Source organism: Amphiprion ocellaris, chromosome 17 (genome assembly GCF_022539595.1).
Source record: "Amphiprion ocellaris isolate individual 3 ecotype Okinawa chromosome 17, ASM2253959v1, whole genome shotgun sequence".
NCBI classification, from domain to species: domain Eukaryota; kingdom Metazoa; phylum Chordata; class Actinopteri; family Pomacentridae; genus Amphiprion; species Amphiprion ocellaris.
In genome coordinates, this window is record NC_072782.1 from 19,045,690 (window position 1) to 19,070,290 (window position 24,601).

At 39.5% G+C, this 24,601-nt stretch overlaps 1 protein-coding gene across 1 annotated transcript in view; it reads right to left on the reverse strand.

Annotated features, from left to right (window-relative positions):
• Positions 1-24,601, reverse strand: part of LOC111578853 (synaptic vesicle glycoprotein 2C-like) — an 85,480-nt gene that overhangs the window by 40,218 nt on the left and 20,661 nt on the right. The window contains exons 3-4 of the mRNA XM_055019325.1: positions 10,173-10,353; positions 708-859 (exon numbers count right to left, since the gene is read on the reverse strand). Coding sequence (XP_054875300.1) covers positions 708-859; positions 10,173-10,353 — 333 coding nt within the window. The remainder of the gene's footprint in view (positions 1-707; positions 860-10,172; positions 10,354-24,601) is intronic.

The following is a 24,601-nucleotide window of genomic DNA, read 5'->3' on the forward strand; positions in this document are numbered from 1 at the left end:
ACTGTATTCTCTTGTAAACCAAAGAAAAACCTGGTCGACTGATGTCCTGCCTATTCTTCAAACAAATGACTGATTGTGGGACTAAAAAAATGCAGCACATTATCTCTAGATAAGTAAACTGACCAAAGTGCCCTCAGCTGAGTTTCTGCAAACAATATTATCTTGTAAACCTGTCCCACAGTGTCATTTCCACTGTGTGGCTTTTCATTCAACAGCTGTAATTTGCTGGGATTGTTCTAATTATCTTACTTTAGCTTTTATAATTTTGACCCCTTTCACCTGAAATAATTATATTTTGAACTCTCAGTTGCTATTTTTTCCCCATTCTCATTCAAACACTGTGTTTGAATGAGAATGGGGAAAAAATATTAAAATAAAATGTACAAAAAAATGCCTTCTGTTAACATGCAAAGTGCCTTGACTTTTTATGATATCAGGCTGCATTTTTCTGGACTTCCAGAAATTGTGTTGCAGGAGCACTGGAAGAAGTGTAACACTACTTCAATTTGGATGGTGGCCAAATTGAAATCAACAATTTTTTGATTTTTACAGGCACAATCTGTGAACTTTGTGATCAGCCCTAGGATTTTTGACAAAAATTTGAAGTCAATCACTGTAACACTGTTAATGAAACAATCACTAACAAGCAAAAAGTGATTGTGGTGACGGTGTTATGAGTGGTGCATCAGGTCCGAGCGGTCGCTCACCGTAGTGTGGGATGATGGCCCAGGCCATGGCTGAGGCATAAATTCCTCCAATCATCCAGAACATGCACAGCCAGCTCAGATGCTCTCCTCTCTTCTCCCGAGCCAACACCTCCGCAAAGTAGGAGAAAACTATGGGCACCGCTCCACCAATCCTGCAAATACAATTTGCTGTAATTAGCTAGGTATGCTTCAGAAGCCAGCCCTCATTTGTCTTCTGGTAATGTACGTAATGATAAACATCTATGAACGTGCAAACCTGATTTAGGCCTGCATAAAATCATTTGGGAAGAAGCGAACAAGTTCAGAGTTTCTTCATCTGTCACTGTGAGAACAACGAGCATATAAACAGTGAATGTGAAGCAAATTCACCAAGCTCATTATCCCATAAACTGTACATGAATAGGGCAGACACTGTGTTATTTTGCAATTTGTGGAGATTTTAAATTTCTACTAATTTGACCACAAAGAAGCAGCAGGATCTTTTCAGTCTTTAACACCTTTTTATCCTCTTCTCTTTGAAAGTGAGACAGAATTAAAGAAATTCAGGAAGGATTCCTCAGTGAAACAACAATGGCTGAGCCTATTTTCAAACTCATATCAGGGAGAAGCTACGACGTTGTCCAGTGCAACTATGCTTTAAGAAACCACGCTGTTGTCTTCTGGCTAAAGAAAATGAAAAGGAGCAGGACACAGGATATTACAATCTGTGATGCATCTTCTTTCCTTTCCCTCTCGGTTACATTATTGCACAGAAACAGAAGCTGTGTTTTCATTATAGGGAGAATGTCTCACATTACAGAATCCCATACTAATATGTTGCCATGCTTTGTGTTTATGTGATGCATATCGGCACTGAACTGGACCATCAGTGAGGCATCGGCACAGTCAGCAGGAGCCCATCTGTGACTGCAGTGACGCTGCTGGTTTGTTTCACAGCTTCAGAGTTTCAAAAATATATTAGGGGAGAAAAACCAAATGGCAAGCTATCTGACAAGTGAGTCAAGTGTTGCAAATGTGAAGCAGACAAATAGACCACTCTCTGCGTTAAGGGATATTTGTATTATATTATTATCGCTATACATGTGTTTCTATTAAGCTAAGAGGTTCCTACAGAGCCCATTTGAACATTCATTACGAACACATACAACACAATGCAGCATGAAGGTAAATGTTTCAGAGTAAAATGCAGCTGCTTTTTTGCCTTGGGGTATATTCTTCAATGGGAAACCATGTTTTTGACGACTGTGTAATTTCAAATTCTTTCTCTGGTATCACATATCATATAGATCGCTGTGTGACGTTTGTAGATTTAGTAAGAGCTAATTGAAGAAACAGATGTTTGTGTTTTAATTTGATAAAATTGAATGCAATTTTATTTGATTTGAAATTTTGGATATAGGGCTGGATATTGGTTTGGTGGTTAGCACTTTTGCCTTGCAACTAGAAGATCCCTGGGTCATGTCCCTGCCTTCTAGAGATCTTTCTGCATGGAATTTGCATGTGTAGGTTTCTCCAGGTACTCGGGCTTCTTCCCACAGTCCAAAAACATGCTGAGTTTAATTGGTCATTCTAAAGCATAATAACAATAACTCCATAGGTATGTAGCCCTGTAATAGACTGGTGACCTGTCCAGGGTGTCCCCCACCTTTGTCCTAAGTCAGCTGGGATAGACTCCAGCCCCTCCTGAGGATCTAATGAGGATTAAGCAGATTGCCAAAGAAAAAAATGTCTTTATGCTGAATGTGAACCACTACTTGTTAGCTTAGCATAGAGACCTTGTAGATTGAATTTTACCTAAAATTATACATAGTATTTCTTGAAAATAAATGTTTGATTTATATGATTTGTGAGCCTTAAAGGTGGAAGTTTAAATGAAAACATTGTAAATTTTATGCAGTGCTCTTAAAGTTAAAGCTTTTTGCCCAGAGTGGGTCACATTGCATCACATAAAGTCTTCTCTGCCCCAGCGCTCTGCACAGCAGTAGATACACACATGGACAAAATTGTTGGTACCCCTCGGTTAATGAAAGAAAAACCCACAATGGTCACAGAAATTATTTGAATCTGACAAAAGTAATAATAAATAAATTCTATGAAAATTAGCCAATGAATATCAGACATTGCTTTTGAACCATGGTTTAACAGAATTATTTTAAGAAATAAACTCATGAAACAGGCCTGGACAAAAATGATGGTACCCTTAACTTAATATTTTGTTGCACAACCTTTTGAGGCAATCACTGCAATCAAACCATTTCTGTAACTATCAATGAGACTTCTGCACCTCTCAGCAGGTATTCTGGTCCACTCCTCATGAGCAGACTGCTCCAGTTGTCTCAGGTTTAAAGGGTTCCTTCTCCAGACACCATGTTTCAGCTCCTTCCACAGATGTTCAAGAGGATTTAGATCAGGGCTCATAGAAGGCCACTTCAGAATAGTCCAATGTTTTCCTCTTAGCCATTCTTGGCTGTTTGTAGCTGTGTGTGTTTTGGGTCATTATCCTGTTGCAAGACCCATGACCTGCGACTGAGACCAAGCTTTCTGACACTGGGCAGCACATTTCTCTCTAGAATACCTTGATAGTCATGAGATTTCATTGTACCCTGCACAGATTCAAGACACTCTGTACCAGATGCAGCAAAGCAGCCCCAGAACATAACAGAACCTCCTCCATGTTCCACAGTAGGGACAGTGTTCTTTTCTTGATATGCTTCATTTTTGCATCTGTGAACATACAGCTGATGTGCCAAAAAGTTCCAGTTTTGTCTCGTCTGTCCATAGAACATTCTCCCAGAAGCTTTGTGGCTTGTCAACATGCAGTTTGGCTTTTTTATCATATGTTTTCAACAGTGGTGTCCTCCTTGGTCGTCTCCCATGAAGTCCACTTTGGCTCAAACAATGACGGATGGTGTGATCTGACACTGATGTACCTTGACCTTGGAGTTCACCTTTAATGTCTTTAGAGGTTGTTCTGGGCTCTTTTGTTACCATTCGTATTATCCGTCTCTTCCATTTGTCATCAATTTTCCTCCTGTGGCCACATCCAGGGAGGTTGGCTACAGTCCCATGGATCTTAAATTTCTGAATAATATGTGCAACTGTAGTCACAGGAACATCAAGCTGCTTGGAGATGGTCTTATAGCCTTTACCTTTAACATGCTTGTCTATAATGTTCTTTCTAATCTCCTGAGACAACTCTTTCCTTGGCTTCCTCTGGTCCATGTTTAGTGTGGTACACACCATGTCACCAAACAGCACAGTGACTACTGTAACCCTATAAATAGACCGACTGACTGATTACAAGTTTGTAGACACCTGTGATGCTAATTAGAGGACACACCTTGATTGAACATGTCCCTATGGTCACATTATTTTCAGTCTTTTCTAGGGGTACCATCATTTTTGTCCAGGCCTGTTTCATGAGTTTATTTTTTAAAATAATTCTGTTAAACCACGGTTCAAAAGCAATGTCTGATTTTCATTGGTTAATTTTTTATAGAATTTTTATTTATTATTACTTTTGTCAGATTCAAATTATTTCTGTGACCATTGTGGGTTTTTCTTTCATTAACCGAGGGGTACCAACAATTTTGTCCACATGTGTATTTGTGAGTCTGAGCAGCTGTGATTTAGAAAGGGTCTTTTTTGGTAAATCGGTTTGCATTTCACAATTTCTCATCATAGTGAATTATTCAATTTGTGCATGTTGCACAAAGTCCAGCCTATCCACACTTTTCCTGACTGCAGAGCTGCTTTCATGTCTGGGTGAGTTTTGTGGACAGACTTCACTGCTGCACTTGTACGTGGTCGCCATGTGCAGCTCTCATTTTAGACAGGACAATTATATTCCCACCGATACAATAGAGAAGGATGTGTGAGGCTGATAGCTGGTTCAGTTCCTTTGATGCACACAGCAGCTTCAACCCCACCGTCTGCAGCAGCTTCTGGTTCTGGTGCCGGTGGGGTTTGGGTTAGAAATTCAACTTGACAGGAATGCAAAGTGTATCTGCAAACTTTTTGCAGTCAGCTAAATTAGTCAACTCTCTCCTAACTCTTATACTCAACTCAATTCAATTCAATTTAATTTATATAGCACCAATTACAGGTCAAATTGTCTCAAGATGCTTTACAGAACCCATATGCCTGAACCCCCAGAGCAAGCCCTAAGGTGACAGTGGCAAGAAAAACACCCTTTTAAGAGGGAAAAAAAAACAATAAAAAACTGTGATATTTGTCAGCAAAACTTACAGTTGAAGACAAAATTATTAGGGTCGTTGAAATGCGAGTTTCACCGAGCCCTTGTATGCTAATGGTGGTCGTTAGCATGAGCCACTTCCCATGAGTCATTCTGCTGAGTAGTTCTTTTGGGGAGTTTTGAAAGGACCTGATTGTAAAATGGCGAAAGATGATGTCACAGACCACCCCCCCTGTTCAGAGATGGCTTCTCCACTTTGACATGGATGGCTTCTTTCACACCTCTCTCAAACCATCTGTCCTCCCTGTCCAAAATCTGAACATTGGTGTCCTGAAATGAGTGTCCCTCTTCCTTGAGGTGAAGGAAGACCGCCGAATCCTGTCCTGAGGAACTGGCTCTTCTGTGTTGAGCCATACGCTTGTTAAGTGGCTGTTTGGTTTCCCCTATGTAGAGATCTGAGCATTCCTCACTGCATTTAACTGCATACATCAGGTTGCTCTTCTGACTGTGTGGTGTGGGGTCTTTTGGGTGGACCGGTCTTTGTCTGAGTGTGTTATTTGGCTTAAAAAAGACAGGGATCTGGTGTTTGTTGAAGATCCTCCTTAGTTTTTCAAACAGTCCAGACACATACGGGATCACTATGTTGTTTAGCCTGTTCTCCTTCTCTTCAGTTCTCACTGGATTGTTCTCCTTTCTGGATCTTGTGTGAGCCTTCACAAAGGTCCAGTCAGGATATCCACAAGTTTTCAGTGCCCCTGGAACCTTCTTAAAGTCCAGTTGGATTGATTTAAACAACTCTGGATAACCATGACCTGGATAAATGAGAAACTACACAGACAGAAACTAAATTATTTCACAAAAAGCAAAAGCTACCAGGATCGAAATTATTAGACCCCTTGATGCTAATAGTCAAGTTTTATATTCTTTTTACTGGATAACAGCTTGCAGTCCTTTGCTGTAGTTTGTAGCAAGTCTCTCACATACACCTGAGGAATCCCAGCCCATTATTCTTTGGCAAATCTCTCAAGCTTCTCTAGATCTGATGGTCTTCTCGCATGGACCCTGGTCCTCAGTTGACCCCACAGATTTTAATGGGATTCAAGTCAGGGCTTTGTGCAGACCAGTCAGTAATCTTCACTATGTTCTTCTGGAGGTGGTTCTTCACCAGGAGCAACGTATGTTTTGGGTCATCATGTTGGAAGACAAAGCGACAACGCAGACCCAGTTTTGCAGCTGACTTCTTGAGATTTTCTTTCAAAATCTCCATAAATTCTTCTTTCTTTGTGATTCCTTCAACCTTGACAAGATTCCCAGTTCCAGAAGCACTGAAGCATCCCCACAGCATAATACTGCCACCACCGTGTTTAACTGTGGGGACCGTGTTCTAAGCAACGTCTCTGTAGCCAAAGAGCTCTAGTTTGGTCTCATCTGACCAAAGGACATGCTTCCAATATTCATAATCTTTCTCCAGATCATCCTTAGCATCCTTCAGTCTTGCTTGAAGGTGTCTCTTCTGTAGAACTGGACTTTTTCTTGGCCTACAGTGCATTCCTATACGGGGCTCTAGTGAGTGTTTTCTTTGACACTGCAATTCCTGGCTTTGCTAAGTCATTAACTAGTGTTTTGGTGGTTGTTCTAGCATCTTTAGACACATCTCTCACAAGTTTTCTTTCCAGAGTCTTTGAAATATTTCGCTTCCTACCTCTGCCAGACTTGTTCTGTACTGTGTGGCTCTCTTTCAATTTCTTGATGACACGTCTCATTCCACTTCTTGACACTTGGAAATACTGTGATAACTTTGTATACCCTTCTACTGTTTTTTAAGCATCAGCAATTATTTTCTGAAGTATGAACTGATTTATTTTGTTTTTGACTTGATGCTTTCTCAAGTGACAGCTCAAATCCTTAAGAGAAGTTTTTATACTGTGTGTAAAATGTAGGACAACCCTCAGTTTTAACTTGATTGATTGATTACAAGCTGAGAGCATTATAAAGTTCAAGGACATGATTGGAGAACAGTGGTTTGTGCTTTGGCTCAATAAAAAGGTCAGTTCTTAAGGGGGGTAATAATATATATATATGATATGTACTAATCATTTTTCTAAAACTATTCTGTCATTGTGCGCAAAAACATTTAATTTATGCTGTCTGAAGAAAGCTAGTATGTTTAGAAGTGCCATCTTGAAAGTCTTCTGCTCTCTTAAAAAGGCACTTGGAAAATTTTGGAAAAATACACAAAATCCCATACAGGGGTTTCAACCCTGTCAGTGTAAAACTACTGTTAGGATCCATATTCCTCAGTGTTAAACTCACCAAGCAAGTTGTGTTTCTTGAGTCAGGTGTAAAAACTACTCTAAATGTTATTGTGATGCATCTATAGTCATATTTACATTCAAAAATTTAGTTTCTACTTCATTTTACTGCAGATTAATTCAGTGGAGTCACCAACTGGCAGCTTGCTCTTTAATCTCACTCACTATGTTATATCTTGCATGTTTAAACTGTACAATAGCTTTACAGATTTGCTATTTAATTGACTCGTATTTATCAAGAGTGTTTTCAAAATGTTAAACTATTCCTCTAAAGTCGTGATCTGTGCTGTAGAACAAGTGGTTACATCTTAGCTCGTTCACTGGAGCAGCAAACTGAGATATTTTTATTTCTTACTACATCCATCCAGTAAGAGCAACAGTGACTCATGAGGGCATAATGAACATGAAAGCAGTCTGTGAGGCCATATTTTTCCTGTTTCATAACAAAGATATCAATATTACACAGTCCAATACATCTTAATGTAGCAGGTCGAAACCAATCAAAGCTAATAATGCTTTTTTCTCACTATAGTTCAAAATTGCAACGACAAATATAAATTATAAATGAAATAAACATATGCTAAGGATGATTACTCTAAAATGACATAATGATGACCTCTTGCATTTAAGGTGTCAAGAAGATCACTGAAATTTGGTCTGTGTGATCTGTCAGAGTGGCATTTTGAATCTTTTTTTCTCTCAGTTGCTATTTCTTTAGATGGCTTATGGTAGCAAAGCTAATGAGGTAAGGAAAAGCTTAATGAAACAAGCAGTATCTAGTTGAACTGCAACAACACTCAGCACCGGATTGTATTTCTCACAGACTGAGGATGTAAAAAAGATGGAAAACTGTGCGTTCCCCTTAGAAAATGCCACCACAGCTCTGAACAGTACACATCTGTTTGTTTATGCACATTTCCACTGAAATGTTCTATATCCCCAATGGTGTATGTGCAATTATAAATATCTTCCTGCACAATAAACTTGCCTCTGCACACAGATTGAGAATTAAGTGATGAAATAAAAGGTACGGATGCTAATTAAAAACTGAAATCCATTAAGGTAGAAGCTGTTTCTCAGACTAAGCTGCAATGAGAGGCTTACTAGTTGCTTATACAGGTGTAATTAAATGTAAGTGAGCTGAGAGTAGCTCAGGTACTAGTGGCAACAGGCTGATCCTGCATGCTGTCATGGATTATATGGAGACATGTACGCACTACACTAGTGAAGGGGATGAAAATAAACATATATTTTTGATTTTCTCTTGGTTTTGACAGCTGTCTCCTGTGTAGATGACATGTTCTAAACCTCAGGCCTCCAATGGCCTTCTGTCAGATTTTAATTTACATTTGGATCTTACCACAGATCTGCATCAGCTTCAGTCACCACCACTGGAGCTAAAGGTTCACATAGTGTACGAGCAGGATGTCAGGTGAGTGAGATGGGAGGATGTGTCATTTATCAAGGATGTGGGCAACCAAGCAGACCACGCTGAGACGCACAGATGTTCATTTACTGTGCTTCGCTCGTTTCTGCAAACGTTTCTGTTTTGCTTCCCCCACCCCCTCACTCAGGGGATGAGGATGGGCGGCTGCCAGGCAGTTAGAATAACCTCTTGTCATGCGCTTTGACTTTGGAGGAAGGGAGACAGTAGAAGTGGGCGGACAGAGCAGGCTACATGGACACGGGAAAACCCTCCATGAGGCTTCAGCCTCTCAAACACAAGAGTCTTGCTTCCATGTGATTGTCAAGTGAATTTGACGCAAATTCCTAAAATGTCAGTTATTCCCATTAAGTGTTTTGACGCTAATAAACACGGCGGTGGAGTGTCATCAGAAGGTGGTGATACAGGGTGCATTTGCTGAGATAAACAGGGTACTAAAAGCCCGAAACAAAACCAGTTGTTTGCCAGCTGCTGAAAAAAACCTCGAAGAAGATGAAGAGACAAATAAAACTTTGTCCATCTAGTGGGGAAAATTAAGACAAGTCTTCAGAATGGTTTTCATCATTCATTCATGTAATTGTTCTTTCATGTCAGCTAGAAATAAAGGCAGTTTTTGTTGTTTCCGCTCATTTCACATTTATACTGACTGTGGGTTAATTTTTCAAAATGTCTTTTTTGCAGTATGAAAAAGCTATAATGTCATAGATCTGAAAATATAAAATAAATAAATAAATAAATAAAAAAAGACCCAGACTAACAAACAAAAACCCCCCAAAAACAAAAGTGGAATGTCTTTGATCATTTATTTTGGAAAAACTTTGAATTGAAAAATGGAAGAAACAAATGGAATCAACATGTACAACATTTTTCCAAATGCCCACAGATGATTTTTATGAAAAGTCATAATTTTAAGCTTAGATTTGGTAAAGTTTTTCAATGGAATGGCATTTTAAAGTTGAGTACTTCAAGAACCATTTGAAAGCTAAAAATCTGACAATTCTGACATTCATGTGCTTGAATTTTTTTTAAAATAACATTTCAAAATGTCTTTTTTGCAGATTTAAAAAAGTTAAAATGTCATAAGTCCTAAAAAATAAAAAACTAAACAAAACAAACAAATGAAAAAAAACTTAAAAGTGGCACTTCTTCAATCATTCATTTTGGAAAAACTTGTTAGGTAAGTTGTAAATCTTCACTTGCTTGTATTTTCAGTCTCTGGCTCTGATAAATGACGCTATTTTAGTGATTTTTTTTGAAAAAATAACTCGCCTTCCAAACTCACAGGTGAGATTTGGTGTTCAGGGGGTTAAAGGTTCACAACTTATTCAGAGAAAGTGTTTCCAACTTGCATTTTTTTTATGTGAATCTTGAAAAGCATTTGAAATCTTGCTATTTCCTTTTACTTCTTCTAATAGGATATTTCAAAATGCACATAAAAAATACATTACGGAAACACGGCTATTGAGAGAGGTAAAGAAGAAAAGTACTAAAGAGATGAGAATAAGTGAACTCACCCGAAGCCAGACACCATGCGGCAGAAGAGGAACATACTGTAGCCTTGGACAAAGGAGGAAAGGAAGGCGAAGAAGCCGTTGACAGACATGGATATGAGCAGGCACTGTCTGCGGCCCACCTTGTCTGACAGGCCGCCCCAAAAAAAGGCTCCGAACATCATCCCCAGATACACAATGCTGCCTGGAGAGAAACAGGGAGGAGAGAGCTGTAAGTGATCACAGCCATCTGGAGTCCGATGTTTGTTAGTGAAACTGCTGAGTGAATAAAACACATTTCACATTTCAGAAAGATGGAGACAGTTTGTGCTCGTACTCATTCATGCATTCTTGCAACATGCACAGTATTTAACATTCAGCTTGAAAAGTGAACTCACGGCACCAAACCTGACTGTTCACTTGGAACCCATACTGATATTTAAATCCCATAAAGTACTATCCAATATTTGCTTCCTACTAAGTCGCTAACAGAAACACCCAATGGGAAACAGTCATTTTAGTTCAGGGGCCACATTCAGCTCAATCTGATCTCAAGTGGGCCGGACCAGTAAAATCACTGCATAATAACCTATAAAGAACCACAATTCCAAAATTTTCCCTTTGTTTTTGTGCAAAGAAAAGTGCTTTCTGAAAATATACACATTCAATGAACTATCTTTTTAAAATAAGACAAGAAAGTTTTATTGTCATTATACACAGTGTACAACAAAATTCCAGATGACTTGCCGCTTTTAAACATACAAAATAAAGGAGTTAAGAAAATAAATTGAGAATAAAAAATAACTAAATAGTGGAGTAAAAGATGTAAATAGAAATCTTTACAAAATATCTACCAAAAATAGGTCTAGTAAATATTTAAAATATACCTTTTTACATGTTTACAATTTGCCTTCTATGTAATTTTTTACACTTTGCAAAGTCATAAGTGGGCTGGATTGGACCCTGTGGCGGCCAGTTTTGGCCCGTGGGCTATATGCTTGACATCCCTGATCTAGAAAATATCATTTGCAAGCCAAATTATATACAGTGGTTCTTTTATAATTGTATGCTGTGACACATTGAAATTCATCAAAGACATTGCAGCTCCTGTGATCTGGATACTGAACTTGGCCATGTTGTGATTTCGATAACAGATCAAATAATTGTTCAGCCCTTGCCACTCGCTTCAGCAGAAAGCTGCTCATTCTGTCTCATCCATCCGGTGCTGTGCAGCTACACAGTGTACAGTGAGTTTGTTTGCGCTAGAAACAGCTGCAGCTGTAAATGTGATAATCAGGAAAACTGTGAGCCATAAAACTCAAACACCGAGTGAAAAGATGAGGGCAACTGCAGAGTCAAGTGATAATTCTGTGACACTTTGTGACATTGCAGGTATCCATGTGTTCACACTGCGGTGGTCTACAAGAATTAAGAAATGCTGTCCAGGTGCATCAGTGGAGTAACTGAGCTAAGCCTGGAATTGCTCCTGTTATTTCCCAGGTATCGACAGAACGCTGAGTGGTCTCAGAAGATGTAAGTCTATATAAATAGCACAACCAGGATCGATTAGATGAACTTGGCTCAGAGCTCGACAGCAACGCAACTCTGTGAGACCGGTCCACAACACTGTAGATCAGTTCCACTTTGTTTTGACGGCACTGACGTGCCTCGCTGAACTGGTCCTCAGTATATCTGGGCTCATGAACTCCGGATCAGTATCACATAACAAACATTCAGTTAGCACATTACATGATGAAACAGATGAAATTACAGCAGCTGCACACACAATAACACACATTTGCATTTAATTTATCTATTGACTGGTGTCTAATATGGTAATTTGATATGCGTTTAGTAGCTGTAAACCAAATATCTATTGTGGTGTAATAAAGACTTGACTCCGGTTTAATTTTCTCTTTGTGAAATGATCATCTGGTGACTGATATTCCTTAAAGTGACTGTGGGGGAAACAGAGCAGTAGTTGACCTCCCAGCCCCACTTTTAAATCCACACATTTGTCTCTTGCTACTGCTTATCCACAGGAAGCTGAGGTCATTTCTCTTCCTATTCCCAGGAACATGAAGGAAAGGGTACTGGTGGAGAGGTTTGAGGGTTGTCAGGCCAGTAAATAATCCACTTTACTCCCTATGTGCTAATAAAAATGCTAATGCATGTGGAAGGGGAGATGCGATTGTTTGACGAGGCAGCAGCAGAAAGAAAGCTGCATGAGGAAAGGAAACCTTTTCTTTTTTTCCACTCCCTGTGTTTGTGGTGATGGGACAGATAAGCTGAAAGTAGAGGGTCTTATCAAGCTGTGCAGACATGATGCTGAGAGCTGGTGATTCATTCCAGGTGACAGCCGCTGGATCTTTGCAGCGCCGCAGCAGCGAGGGCTCTCCTATAGGCAGCAGGACATAAAGAGGAGGCTACACTCCAGCTGGCTCACAAATATCAAACTGAATATCAAAACTGTGGCATTTTGCACAAACTGGGGACATCTTTTGATTTGTGTAGCTACATCTGAACGCATGTACTGAGGAAGATGCTATCTGAGAACACTAGCTCATTTGTTTTATGGCTGCTCACACTGGGTTCGTATCAGTAATAAAGGGGGAGGGTGCTGATGGTGATGGGACATCTCAGGCACAGTAGGAATCTTTCTGAAATTGGATTTGTGATTTCCTGCTGGGTTCAAGCTCAGGTCAGACCTTAAGGGCTTTTACGTAAATTAGAAAGGGTCAGTTAAAATCAGTGGAACATGAGGATGGTAGTTTTGTTCAAGTGTTTGTCTCATTCAGGGAGCCACACAAACAACTTAATATCTACACTTTGCAGTTTATACTGGTAATTTTTTGAACACTTTACTGTTATTCCACAAAGTTGACCTATTTTGTTAAATTACAGATAATGACCAGTAAATCACAGAAAACAGGATTAATTCACGTTCAGCCTAAAAAATATGTGCCAAATTTAAAACAAGAAAAGCACTCAGAGAGCGCAGTGCGCCGCCATGGCTGCCAACAGCTGAAATCTTGAAAAAAGTTTGTGGCAGAAATCAGAACATAGAATGTGGCCATTTAATATAGATGTACCCACAAACAAAATGCCCTGAGCGCAGGCGTGTGTTATGCATGTGTACGTTATGTAGGGATACCAAAGCGCATGACCTAAATATATAGCTTGCAGCGGGAATTGATAGGACTCGGAAACACCCCCACAATTTCATCAATTGTTCCTTGGATCATTTCCAACAGATAAGTTCCAATAAGTCCGCAGCAGTGGATTTGCAGTAGGATGACAATCATGTGATCATCAGCAGGCAGATGACGTAGTGTTCAGTTGCTGTCATAGTTACAGTGACGCTGTGCCGCTATCTTGTAATGATACAGAAATCTTTAACAAATTCATGGATCCAGACTATAAGCCGCATCACTGCCACAATCTAACCATTTGGTCTTTGTGTCATTTCTGACCTTCCCTAAAAATTTCATCCAAATCCGTTGGTCTGTTTTTGAGTGATGTTGCTACCAGACAGATAAACAGACAGACAAACGTACGCCGATCGTTACATTACTCCACCATTCCTTGGTGGAATAATAATGTCCACATCAAAAATCTGGACTTTAAAGAGTTCTTTTACAACTTTTGACAATAAAATTACACCACCTATACAGTATTTAAATCAGCAAAAAAACATCATGTTACATATGTTTGGAAATTCGGTTTATTAAGGATTGAAAAATAATTAAGATTTTTTAAGATTTTCACTTTTTGTTAAATTACAGATAATATGTAGTAAAATTACAAAAATAATTATTCATGTACATGTTCAACTAACGGCTGCACAGTGGCTTGGTGGTTAGCACTTTCGCCTTGCAGCTAGAAGATCCCCAGTTGATGTCCCAGCCTTCCTGAAGTTTCTGCATGGAGTTTGTATGTTTTCCATGTACATGCATGGGTTTTCTCCGGGTATTCCAGCTTCCTCCCACAGTCCAAAAACATGCTGAGGTTAACTGGTAATTCTAAACTGTCCGAAGGTGTGAATGTGAGAGTGCTTGGTTGTTTGTCTCTTTGATAGACTGGTGACCTGTCCAGGGTGTCCCCTGTCTTCACCTTCAGTCAGCTGGAATAGACTCCAGCCTCCCATGACCCTAATGAGGATTAAGCGATGTATAGATAATGGATGGATGTTCAACTGAAAAAATACCATCATGTTCCAGATATTTGCCATCATGTTTACCGGGTTTTATTATTTAAACATTTCCGTAATTAGTCATTTTTTTGTTGTTGTTTTTTTCTGGCACCCCTGCTACTAGATTTTCTTAATCTTTTTTTATAGTATAATGTCTCTCCAACAGAATTTTTAAAAAAAAATTCACACGTTTTGAAACTGCTGTCACCATGCGACACAAAAAACTCAAAAAAGAAAACATCACGTGCTGCTTAACAAGAATAGGATCAAGGATATGGATGACAGTAAATGAACACAGTGAAGAAAACAAGAATCCAGTTCTTTTCTGGTGCAGGCAGTGCACATATAGTGCAAATAGTCCATCCATCCATTAACTATACACTGCTTAATCCTCATCCTCAAGCCTTCTAGCTGCAAGGCAAAGGTGCTAACCACCAAGCCACTGTGCAGCCCATAGTGCAAATAGTGTACAGATTATTTACAATTTTAGACTTTTAAAAAGATTAACATGTAAAAGAATAGTTATGTGTGTGATTTTATTTGTTATTTTCTGTATAGTAAGAGTAAATTGTTTTAACATTACAGTTAAAGTTACAGTGTATCAAAGTGTACAATGTCTGAAAAGGATTTAACATCCAAAGCACAAAGCAAATCTTAGCTGTTCTGAGTTCACTTTAACTGAAGTGTTAATCTTCTTCTTAAGCAACAGCAGACAGTCTATATGCTCTTTTAATGGTACACTGTGCAGCTTTTCTCTGCACCCACAGGTATTCTTTCACCAGTCACCACACGTGCTGCTTTTTTCTATAGTAATTGGCACTTATGTGTAAGTGTAATTCTCTCTCGACACCTTTCTGCTCTGTTTTCTCTCTCAGTGTCTTGGCATGGATGAGAGGAGAGCGCAGCAGACTGACAGCAGTCACAGCCGTACAATCGAGCTCTAATTTCCTGAGAGTTGGAGCTTTAGGAATCCAACAGATGAGGGGATTCCCAGAGGATGGTGTGTGATTGACAGCTGGGCTGCAGCAGGGAACGAGACAGACAAGGGCTGGTAGGAGGGAAGAGACCCTCGGGATCAGAGCACAGTCCTCAGGTTTTAATTATATAAACACCTGCTGATTCTGCTCAGCAGGTGGAGTTTACTCAAAATACTCACTTCTGTCTTCTGCTGTACATGTCCTCAACATTTTTTATCATTTCTTGTCATTTGACAGGCAAGTTGATCACTCGCTGTCCTTATGACGTCATACAAGTTTTCATCAAAACCAACAAAATATCTGATTAAAATTCTTTCACCATCCCCGCCCAAGTAATCTTCTTAGGATACACAGCTCCCAGTGTTCCTGCCACATTTGGAATGTCTCTTGGAAGGCCTGTTTTGATCACTTGCAGGTGCACATATGTCTTTTCACCATGGCTCTCAAATGTGCACAGAAGGCAAATATTGAATTCATGCACTGCTGATCAGTGGGGGGCAGGTGCTCAGTGGAAACAAAAAGAGCACCTTGTGTGGCGTGTAGAACCACTGGCTGCCTTAATATAACAGTGTGAGATCTGAAAAATGAAAAAATCAGGAACACATTTTCTGTAACGGCATTTATTTTAACATCTTAATAATAACAAAAAAAGGTCAATAAAAGTCAGAGTTTTAATAGTAGCCTATCGATGTAAATACAAAATTACTGCAAGTGTTGTAATGGAGAAGTAACTCATGGTCAGTACAAAATAATAAATTTTGCTAATACAGTCTATTGCCTGATTTAGTTCCATCAAATCACTTTGTGTTGACAAAATAAATCAGGAACAGCTTTTAAGATATCTCAATAAAATTAGAGGAAAAGGCCCTAAACAGTTAACATAACTCTGATGTTGACTCTGACCTTTCTTCTTCATGATCATGATCTGTCTCCTCATCCTCCTTAGATGTTTTTTTTAACCCAGGAGAGCAGAGAGCTGCTTCCCTGCTGTAGCTCTCTTTCTTTGTCTGTCTTGATCCTTTCCCTTCTGGGCATGCTGCGATTGGTAAATTAAAAGAGATCGACAATATCAAGACTGATTCCTAACATTGGGCTTCAACAAGGCAGAAAGCTACTTTTTCTTTTTGTCATTTAGCAAATAAGTCACAGCAAGTGTTGCCTCTACCTAATGTAGGCTAATAATAAACCTACACAAACTAAATATTCAGTTATAGTATACTGATCATATGCTGTACCAATTCACCAAATAACATTGGTTGTGTGGTCATCGTCATCATGTTATGTCAATTAATTGATTATTATTATGGGCTTGAGCTTTTTAAGCAGTTAGCTAATTTAGGCAAGTTTGTTTAGCACTGCATGAGACAGGCTACTTCACAACAGAGACAAATAAATGCACCGTGTGGCAACTGAGGCTGATGAACAATACACTGGATTCATTTACGTGTTACCTGGTTGGTGGCTACGGTCTATATGGGCTGTGCAGCTGTTGCCACGTGTGTGTCCGCTCCACGTGTTCACGTTATGAGATGAGGCGGGCGGGGCGAGTCATGGCACGGCACGGCACAGTTCGTGTGTGTGTGTGTCTATTTGTGTGCGTCTGTGTGTGTGTTTAATGTTTAAATTAAAAAAAAGTTGAAATGCGGAGGGCATCTGCTTGATACTGAGGGCAAGGGGCAGGTACTCTAGCACCACCTGATGTCTATCTGTGCACGCCACTGCTGCTGATAGTCAGATGGGTCCAGAGACCAAACAGCAGTCTTCAATGGAAAAGCCTTGCAGCCTTGAATGTGCATCAGTGGTGCACCAAGAGCATGCTCCTTATTTCCTTTTACATTCACAGGGCTGGGCACTATAAAAGTGTCCCCTACAGTCTGATTGTCAAGGCCAAGTTGTAGTGCAACATCTTTAGGTATCTAAGGGTGAACATTTGGCACCATTGTGTCACAGAATCCCTCCTCACACCATGCTGAAAGCGCTCACAAGTTCTCTAAGTGAACCAACAAAATTGTTGCTCTCCACACCTTTGCTTTACACTGTTTAATCCTCATAATCCTCATTAGGGAGACTAGAGGGGCTGGAGTCCATCCCAGCTGACTTAGGGTGAAGGCAGGGGACACCCTGGACAGATCACCAGTCTATCACAGGGCTACACATAGAGACAAACAGTCACACTCACATTCACACCTATGGACAATTTAGAATTAACCTCAGCATGTTTTTGGACTGTGGGAGGAAGCCGGAGAACCTGGAGAAAACCCATGCATGTGAACCAGGGATCTTCTATCTGCAAGGTGATGATGCTAATGACCGAGCCACTGTGCAGCCCCTGCTACATTTTCCTCATCGCTAATATGAAATCAAAGTTTAAGAGTTGCAGATGGTCAGAAACACGCTTACAGGATTTCCAGGGAATGTTCCAAGTGTGACTGTAGCAGGAGCACTTGGTGCAGTGTAATGCTGCAGTGAGTATTTTTAAGGAAAACAGTGGTCAAATTAAAATCATGTCTGGCTTTTGTTTTATATGGAAAAAACCTCTGAACTTTTTGATGCATGCTCAAATTTTGATGCACCATTGTCAGCATATCAAAAGAGAGACTTTACAAGAGGATTTCTGCTCCCCATGTCACCATGTCTAATCAATACCCCACTGTACATTTCAATCTTTCACGTTTTGGAGTAAATGGACAACTCTGACCTTTTCAGAAAGGTGGTTGGAAATGTAAATGCTGTTGTCCTTGGATATTTAATTAGCTAGCCTCTGCAGCTGAGCCTATTCATCACCACATTGAGTTGATTAACTTCAGCTGTCAGTGATCGTATATGTACAGTCACTGCAACACACAAAACATTTTGACCTTATAAATTATTAGTTCCACAAAGCTCCTCCGAGCTGACACTGTTTCAGATGTAGCCCTCTGAGTTCTTCACTGTATGCTACAGCTGCAGCCAAGGCTTCATCACTTTACCGTACAACGTGAAAATGCTAACTGTGCTGCAGGAAAACACCCGCAGACAAATTAGAGCCATATGTGGCGGAGGAGAAAAGGAAGGAGGGCATTGATAGGAAGTGGTATAAAAGGAGCGCTTTCCCTCCCTCTCTCCCTCCCTCTTTCTCTGGAGAGGTACGTGAGCCAGTCTACCATGGCTAAACTGCAGTGAAGCACAATGCTGCAGAGATTAACTCGAGCCCATATCTTCAGATCGCCAGCATGGCTATGAGACACAGAGAGGCTGAGGGAGAGTGTAAGAAAGGGATTACAGCAGAAGGGTAACAGAGAGGACAGACAAGAGCAGCAAAAAAAAAGATGGAACATCCCGTATCTGGATAGCATCTCACCTTTTATATTATATTAAAGGGAAAGCCACTTTCAAGAGCAGAGAGCATGTGGAGTAGATCAGGCAAGGAAATGCTAATTATGCATGCTAAAGATCAATGAATATGTTATTTTGGAGGAAATTGAAAATAATCGTATCAATTGAAAATGCAGAAGGTGTCACATTTGAGTATTTAAGCTTCTTTTTAAAACCTCCTGCAAAGAGCTTTAATAGATATTTCCCTTTTGACATGCATTGTATTACAAAGGTAACACCTTCTTTTACTTCTTTACCAAATTTACAAGTTTCCTTTGTTTCTGTTCAGTGTTTCCTGATGGAGAACATGACAGACTTTTCCAGACTGACTGTATTTTAAGTTTATGATTGAATATATGATTGAAGTCTGACGAGTTACTACCAGTGATAAATAAAGATGGTCAGATCTACACAAAAATGCTCACCATATTTGATAGCAAATTTCTGTGTTCTACTTTAATTCTCCTTGAATATGATTTAAAATGATAGATATGTATGTTGTCATGATTAAAAACACATTCAGTTGACAGATAAAACTCTCTGTCCCAATCTAACCTGTCTGACACTGGATTTAGGGAGCTGCATTTGATGATTTTTTGTAATCTTCTCAAGTCAACAATCTGACAGGTACTTCATGCAGCGATTGGCCAAGTTTGCAGAGGTGTGAATGTATGCAGTCTGAACTTCTCTCTCATTTTTCATTATTCGTTTATGTACAGCCAAATGAATACCTTTAGCCAGAGACTGCTAGAAAGTGTCACTCCTCTCTATGCCAGCAGACTTTTCCGTCAGCATCTTGAGATGTAATCAGAAAACATTTCATATGACGCACTTGTTTCAAGGCAAGCATATACCTGCCTTGGTGTTATAAATGTTTATAATTTTAGCCACTTATTTTTAATAAAGATTTTACAGGAGGAGAAAAAAATTTGAATGTAACAATCATACTGTAAGCTTACCAACTGTATTTAAAACAGCACACAAATTCAATGTTACCAATGCTAAAATTGAAATTAGCATCCGATCAAAGATAATAAGTTTTGTAAATGTTTTGCTCAAGTATTCTTTTTTGCCTCCAATCCAATCTAAGTCTTTAAATATTCAATATTTGCTGATCCGATGCTATTTTCTTAGATTGTAAACACTTCAAATACTGTGCTTCGGCTGCAGTACCTGGTTGGGCCACCAGGTGAAACTTTCAACAGTTTCAGCAACCCAATGAGGTGGTCAATTTTGCATTGCCAAGCAGAGAGCATTGTGGGGATTTAGCAAGCAACAGGACACTGACTTCTGTGAGCTTAATGACCTCTGGCCAGAGCTCATGTATTTCAATTTCTCAATTCAATTTTACTTATATAGCGTCAATTACAATTCAAATTGTCTCAAGACACTCTACAGAACCCATATGCCTGAACCCCGAGAGGAACCCCTTAGGCAACGGTGGCAAAAAAAAAACTCCCAGACTAGGGGTGTTATTTGAGAGTGAGGTCCCTGTCTTGCAAAGGCTAGTGTTGGTGCCTGCTGGCCTCAGTCTCCTCCAGAGGCGGACATATAGGATGATGGTAGACTCAGGTGGTGGTGGACATGGGACAAAGATGGTAGCAAGCTCCATTATCAAGTGATAAAACAGACTATTATGAGCCTGTTGTGTTCATGCAACCAAACTTTACATTCTTGTACTGTGCTTTATTGGAGGTGTGTATTGTATCTGACGTATTTAAGTGAAAGTATCGAGCAGCCTATTGTACAATTTAATACATTATAATTAGTGGTGGGACACGATTACAAAATAAGTTTAACTAGAGGCTTTGTAATTAATTAATCGCGATTAATCACATTTTTGTCAAATTGCAATATTTGACACAATAAGCAAAGTCTTTCAGTTCAAATAAATGTTGGTGACAACTGAATCAATGAATAGACATATATGTGAACTTAAACAACAAAAAATGTTTATGTTTCATTTATACTTATCTGCATTTTTTGTCTGTCTACTACATTCACAGATTACTGCAAAATCAAAGTGCAATTATAGTGATTATATTCAACATTTTAAGACTTTTTGTAAACTCAAGCGCTTTCAATGTCTTGAAAAATGGTCTATTATGGGATGGCTACACCGTTTGCTGGTACCAGGACTGTCGTATCTAACGTTAGCTCTGGTGCTAACGGCAACATGTTTGCATTGTTTTTGATACCGTCAGCTTGAAGTGCTGCGGTGATAAGAAAACTCTTTTTTCCACAATTTGCACACAACCATGCTTTTATCCAAGCTGCCATCGGGAAGTTTTTTATGAGAAAACTTTCCGCCCAACAAGCTCAACGCGGTTCATTACCGCCGCCTACTGGGCTGGAGTGTGCATCAGTGTTACCGGTGCGCCAGAAATTAGGGAACTGAGAAATGTGTTATTTGTTCTGTAATCAAAAAATTTAAATTAACCCCTTAAAGTCCCAGCCCTAATTATATTATAATACCTCTGCACATGGACAGGAGGTGCTAGTGATTACTGGGCTTTACCACCTGAACCACTGCTGTCACATGACCTCAATGGCTTGAAAGGCAGTTATAACTTTCTTCATGATACAGATAATTTAGCTGTTTGTGTTCCTGTGCGTATGTACTGTACTTCAGTTGTTTGGAAAAATGAATGATGCACTCATAATAATGGTATTAAGCCAAAACATTAAGTTGCACAATGCACTTTAAGGGACGACTGTGCTGTAACTAAATCTGACAGCGTAGCAGGATCTCATTTTCTCTCACTTGTTTCCTTTCAGTAGGATGTCCACTCAAGATGCTCTTATTTACCACTTAAAGAATCGCTGACCTTCACAGAGCATCTGTGGTAAAAGTACCAATCAGTTCTCTTGCGTAGGTTTATCATTTTAAATGCATCCAAAAGTGAGCATAGACACACATGCTTTATTTATGAGGCAGTGTGTGAGTGAGTTGGTAAAGATGACTCATTCTGTCTATTATTTCCCTCCTGTCTCCCACTGAGAGATGAGTCAGAATACGGGAGAAACCTGAGCAAATAATAAACTATCCTGCTCCCTAAACAAACAAGGCTAGTATTCTATTTTCAGTTATAAAACCACACAATCATAATGTGACAAGGAAAATGTGACTCGTGGCTCAGAAGCCTGGTACATAACTAAAACTCTCATTAAACACCAAACATTAAGACACTTTATAGTCTTTCTTGGCACACAGTTTCCAAAACTCTTGCACTCTTTTTGCAAAAGACTGAACACGTTTTTTGCTCATTTGAACACACTTTTCACTCATAGCACACATTTTTCAAAAAATGAACACTAGGAAGCAGAATTGGGACACTGTTCCAACACTGCTGTCACAATTAATACACAACAGGTCAAAACTGAAAACACTTTTACCAATGAACTGCTCACTATAAAACCTGCTGGGAAGCAGAATTAGCTGTTCAGAATGGATGTCAGAGGAGCAAGAGGTCATGTTGGAAGAAGAGGACGTGGACGACCCAGATCATGGCCAGAACCAGAACCTGGACCTGGACCTGCCCCTGCACCTGGTCCTGGACCACTTTACATGGTATGTAAATGTTGTTTGTCACTTCAGTGACATGTCTATACTGGAACAATACAAGCAGTCAGAAATGTTCTGAGAATACTGTAAAAAATCTAATGCATAATTCTGGTTCACAAGTGCTGGTAAAATTACAGAAAGTGTACATGACTGACTTTTTCTCTGTTTCATGTGCGTTTGTTCCAGAGAGTTTTTCAGTTGGATTCTGATGATACACATGAATACATCTATGTGGATGAGGCTGGTTTCAACCTGGCCAAGAGGTGGAGAAGAGGGAGAAACATCATTGAACAACGGGCTAAAATCAACGTCCCAGGACAGCGTCAGGGCAACGTAACCCTCTGTGCTGCAATAAGCAATCTTGGAGTAACTGACCGTCATGCAGTTCTGGGCCCATAGAACCCCAGCATTTGTTGACTTTCCTAGATGGACTTGGTGAGGGTCTACTGACACGGTGCAGCAGGGTGTTTGGCAAGAAGACACAGTTTTTGTTGTTGTCTGGGACAATGTTAGTTTTATAGAGGACTACTGATTAGGGAATGGTTCAGTATGAACCCTCATGTTGCCGTTTTTCTGCCACCATATTCTCCCTTCATCAGTCCTATTGAAGAATTCTTCTCTACATGGAGGTGGAAGGTATATGGCAGCAGCCATACTTTGGGAAAATCTCTTGCAGTCAGTGGTCTATGCATGTGGTGATGTTTCTGTTGATGCATGTCAGGCTGGATCAGACACACTAGGTCTTTCTTTCAGAGAAAACATAGCTTGTGATGTTGATGAGGTCCTGTGGTCTGACCAGGCTGAAAGAATTGATGCAGACGTGGTGTAAATATTTGCATACTGTACTGTGTATAATACAGTGCTGTATTTTTTGTCTAGCATTATTTTTATTTTATAATGTACAGTCAGGCACTGCAATGGCCTCCTCTGATTCATTTATAGGATGCATTGGTGTTTAAGTTGTCATTTTTGAGGGCTGTATAATTTTTTTACACTTCATGTGAAAACACTGTGAGAGACAAGTGTTTTGTATTTAGCAGTGCAGTGTCTTACTTTTGTTTCTTGTGTCTTAATTATGAAAACAAAGTTCAAAATTTGACAATAAAGTGCGCTTTTGACACAAGTGTGCAGTGCTTTGTGAATTGTGTTCAAATGAAAAAAAATAGTGTGCAGTGTGTTGGGAAATATCTGCTATTTTTCAGGAACAGTGTCCAATCAATTGAGAAAAACTGTAATAAAAATGCCGAGTGCTATGCAGCTATTTTTGAGGAATAATAACTGCATACATTCAAACATGCAGCGATAGTGGACCACAAACACACAACTTTTCCCAAGAGTGGGAGAGATCCATCTAGCTGAACACACCTCCTACTCATGTATCCAAACACCTGGTGCCATGACAACCTGCTGGCAGCTCCTAAAGCAACCAGATTACAGTTGAAAGTGTCACCCACCACTACTCTGCATGCATGTCATTAACAACACAAATCATTAGCAGCTTTCCAGCAGGGAACTAATTCCATCAACACCCAATTTTTTCTGCCAATCTGCGCTTCTATCTATCTGCATCAAACAGAATCCTTTTGCACGCCTGAAGACTTTATTTTCAGCTGAATTTACGGCTTCTGGAAGCTGGATTCAGCAGATTTATTCAGGATTTTGGAATATTGGAAGTCTTAATTTCACTTCTCCTTTAGATATCTAGGACTGTTTGCCAGTCCAGCTGCTCTTAGCAAGGAATCAAAAATCCCAAACTGTTCAGATAAAGAATATGTCAGATGAGCTGATGCGATTTAAGCTTTCACCACGTAAATTGATGTATGAGCTCCAACAGAAGAACATGAGCACTTCTGTTTTCCATCATACTATGTTGTCACTTTAAGTACTATGTAATGTAATTCAGCTGTGTCGTCCTGGAAGTTTCAGAATTTCAGCTCAGAAGGTTTCTCAAAACCCATGAAACATCACTTCAGGCATTTATAGATACTTAAATTATATGTTTCTGACTAAATGGGCAGCAATCAAAGTTTCAGCCTCACAAAACATGGTGAACAGTATAGTGCTATTGTCATTCTACATATTTTAACCAGGGGTGAATGAGCTTGGCTCCTAATAATAAATCATGAGCCCTACTGGAGACATGATTTGTAAAATTTTGGACTACAATGTTCTATTTATGCCATTGCTTTCCCTATTTCAGAAACACTGCACTGTCACTCTTAACACTGCACGGTAACTTTTAAAGTGATTTGATTTTAGCTCTCTTTTTATCTGAGTTTTTTATTTCACGTTATTTTTTTGCTTAAATTGTGTTTTATTTCTATGATTTTAATGCATGCTTTTAATGTCTACCGTTTAAATCATC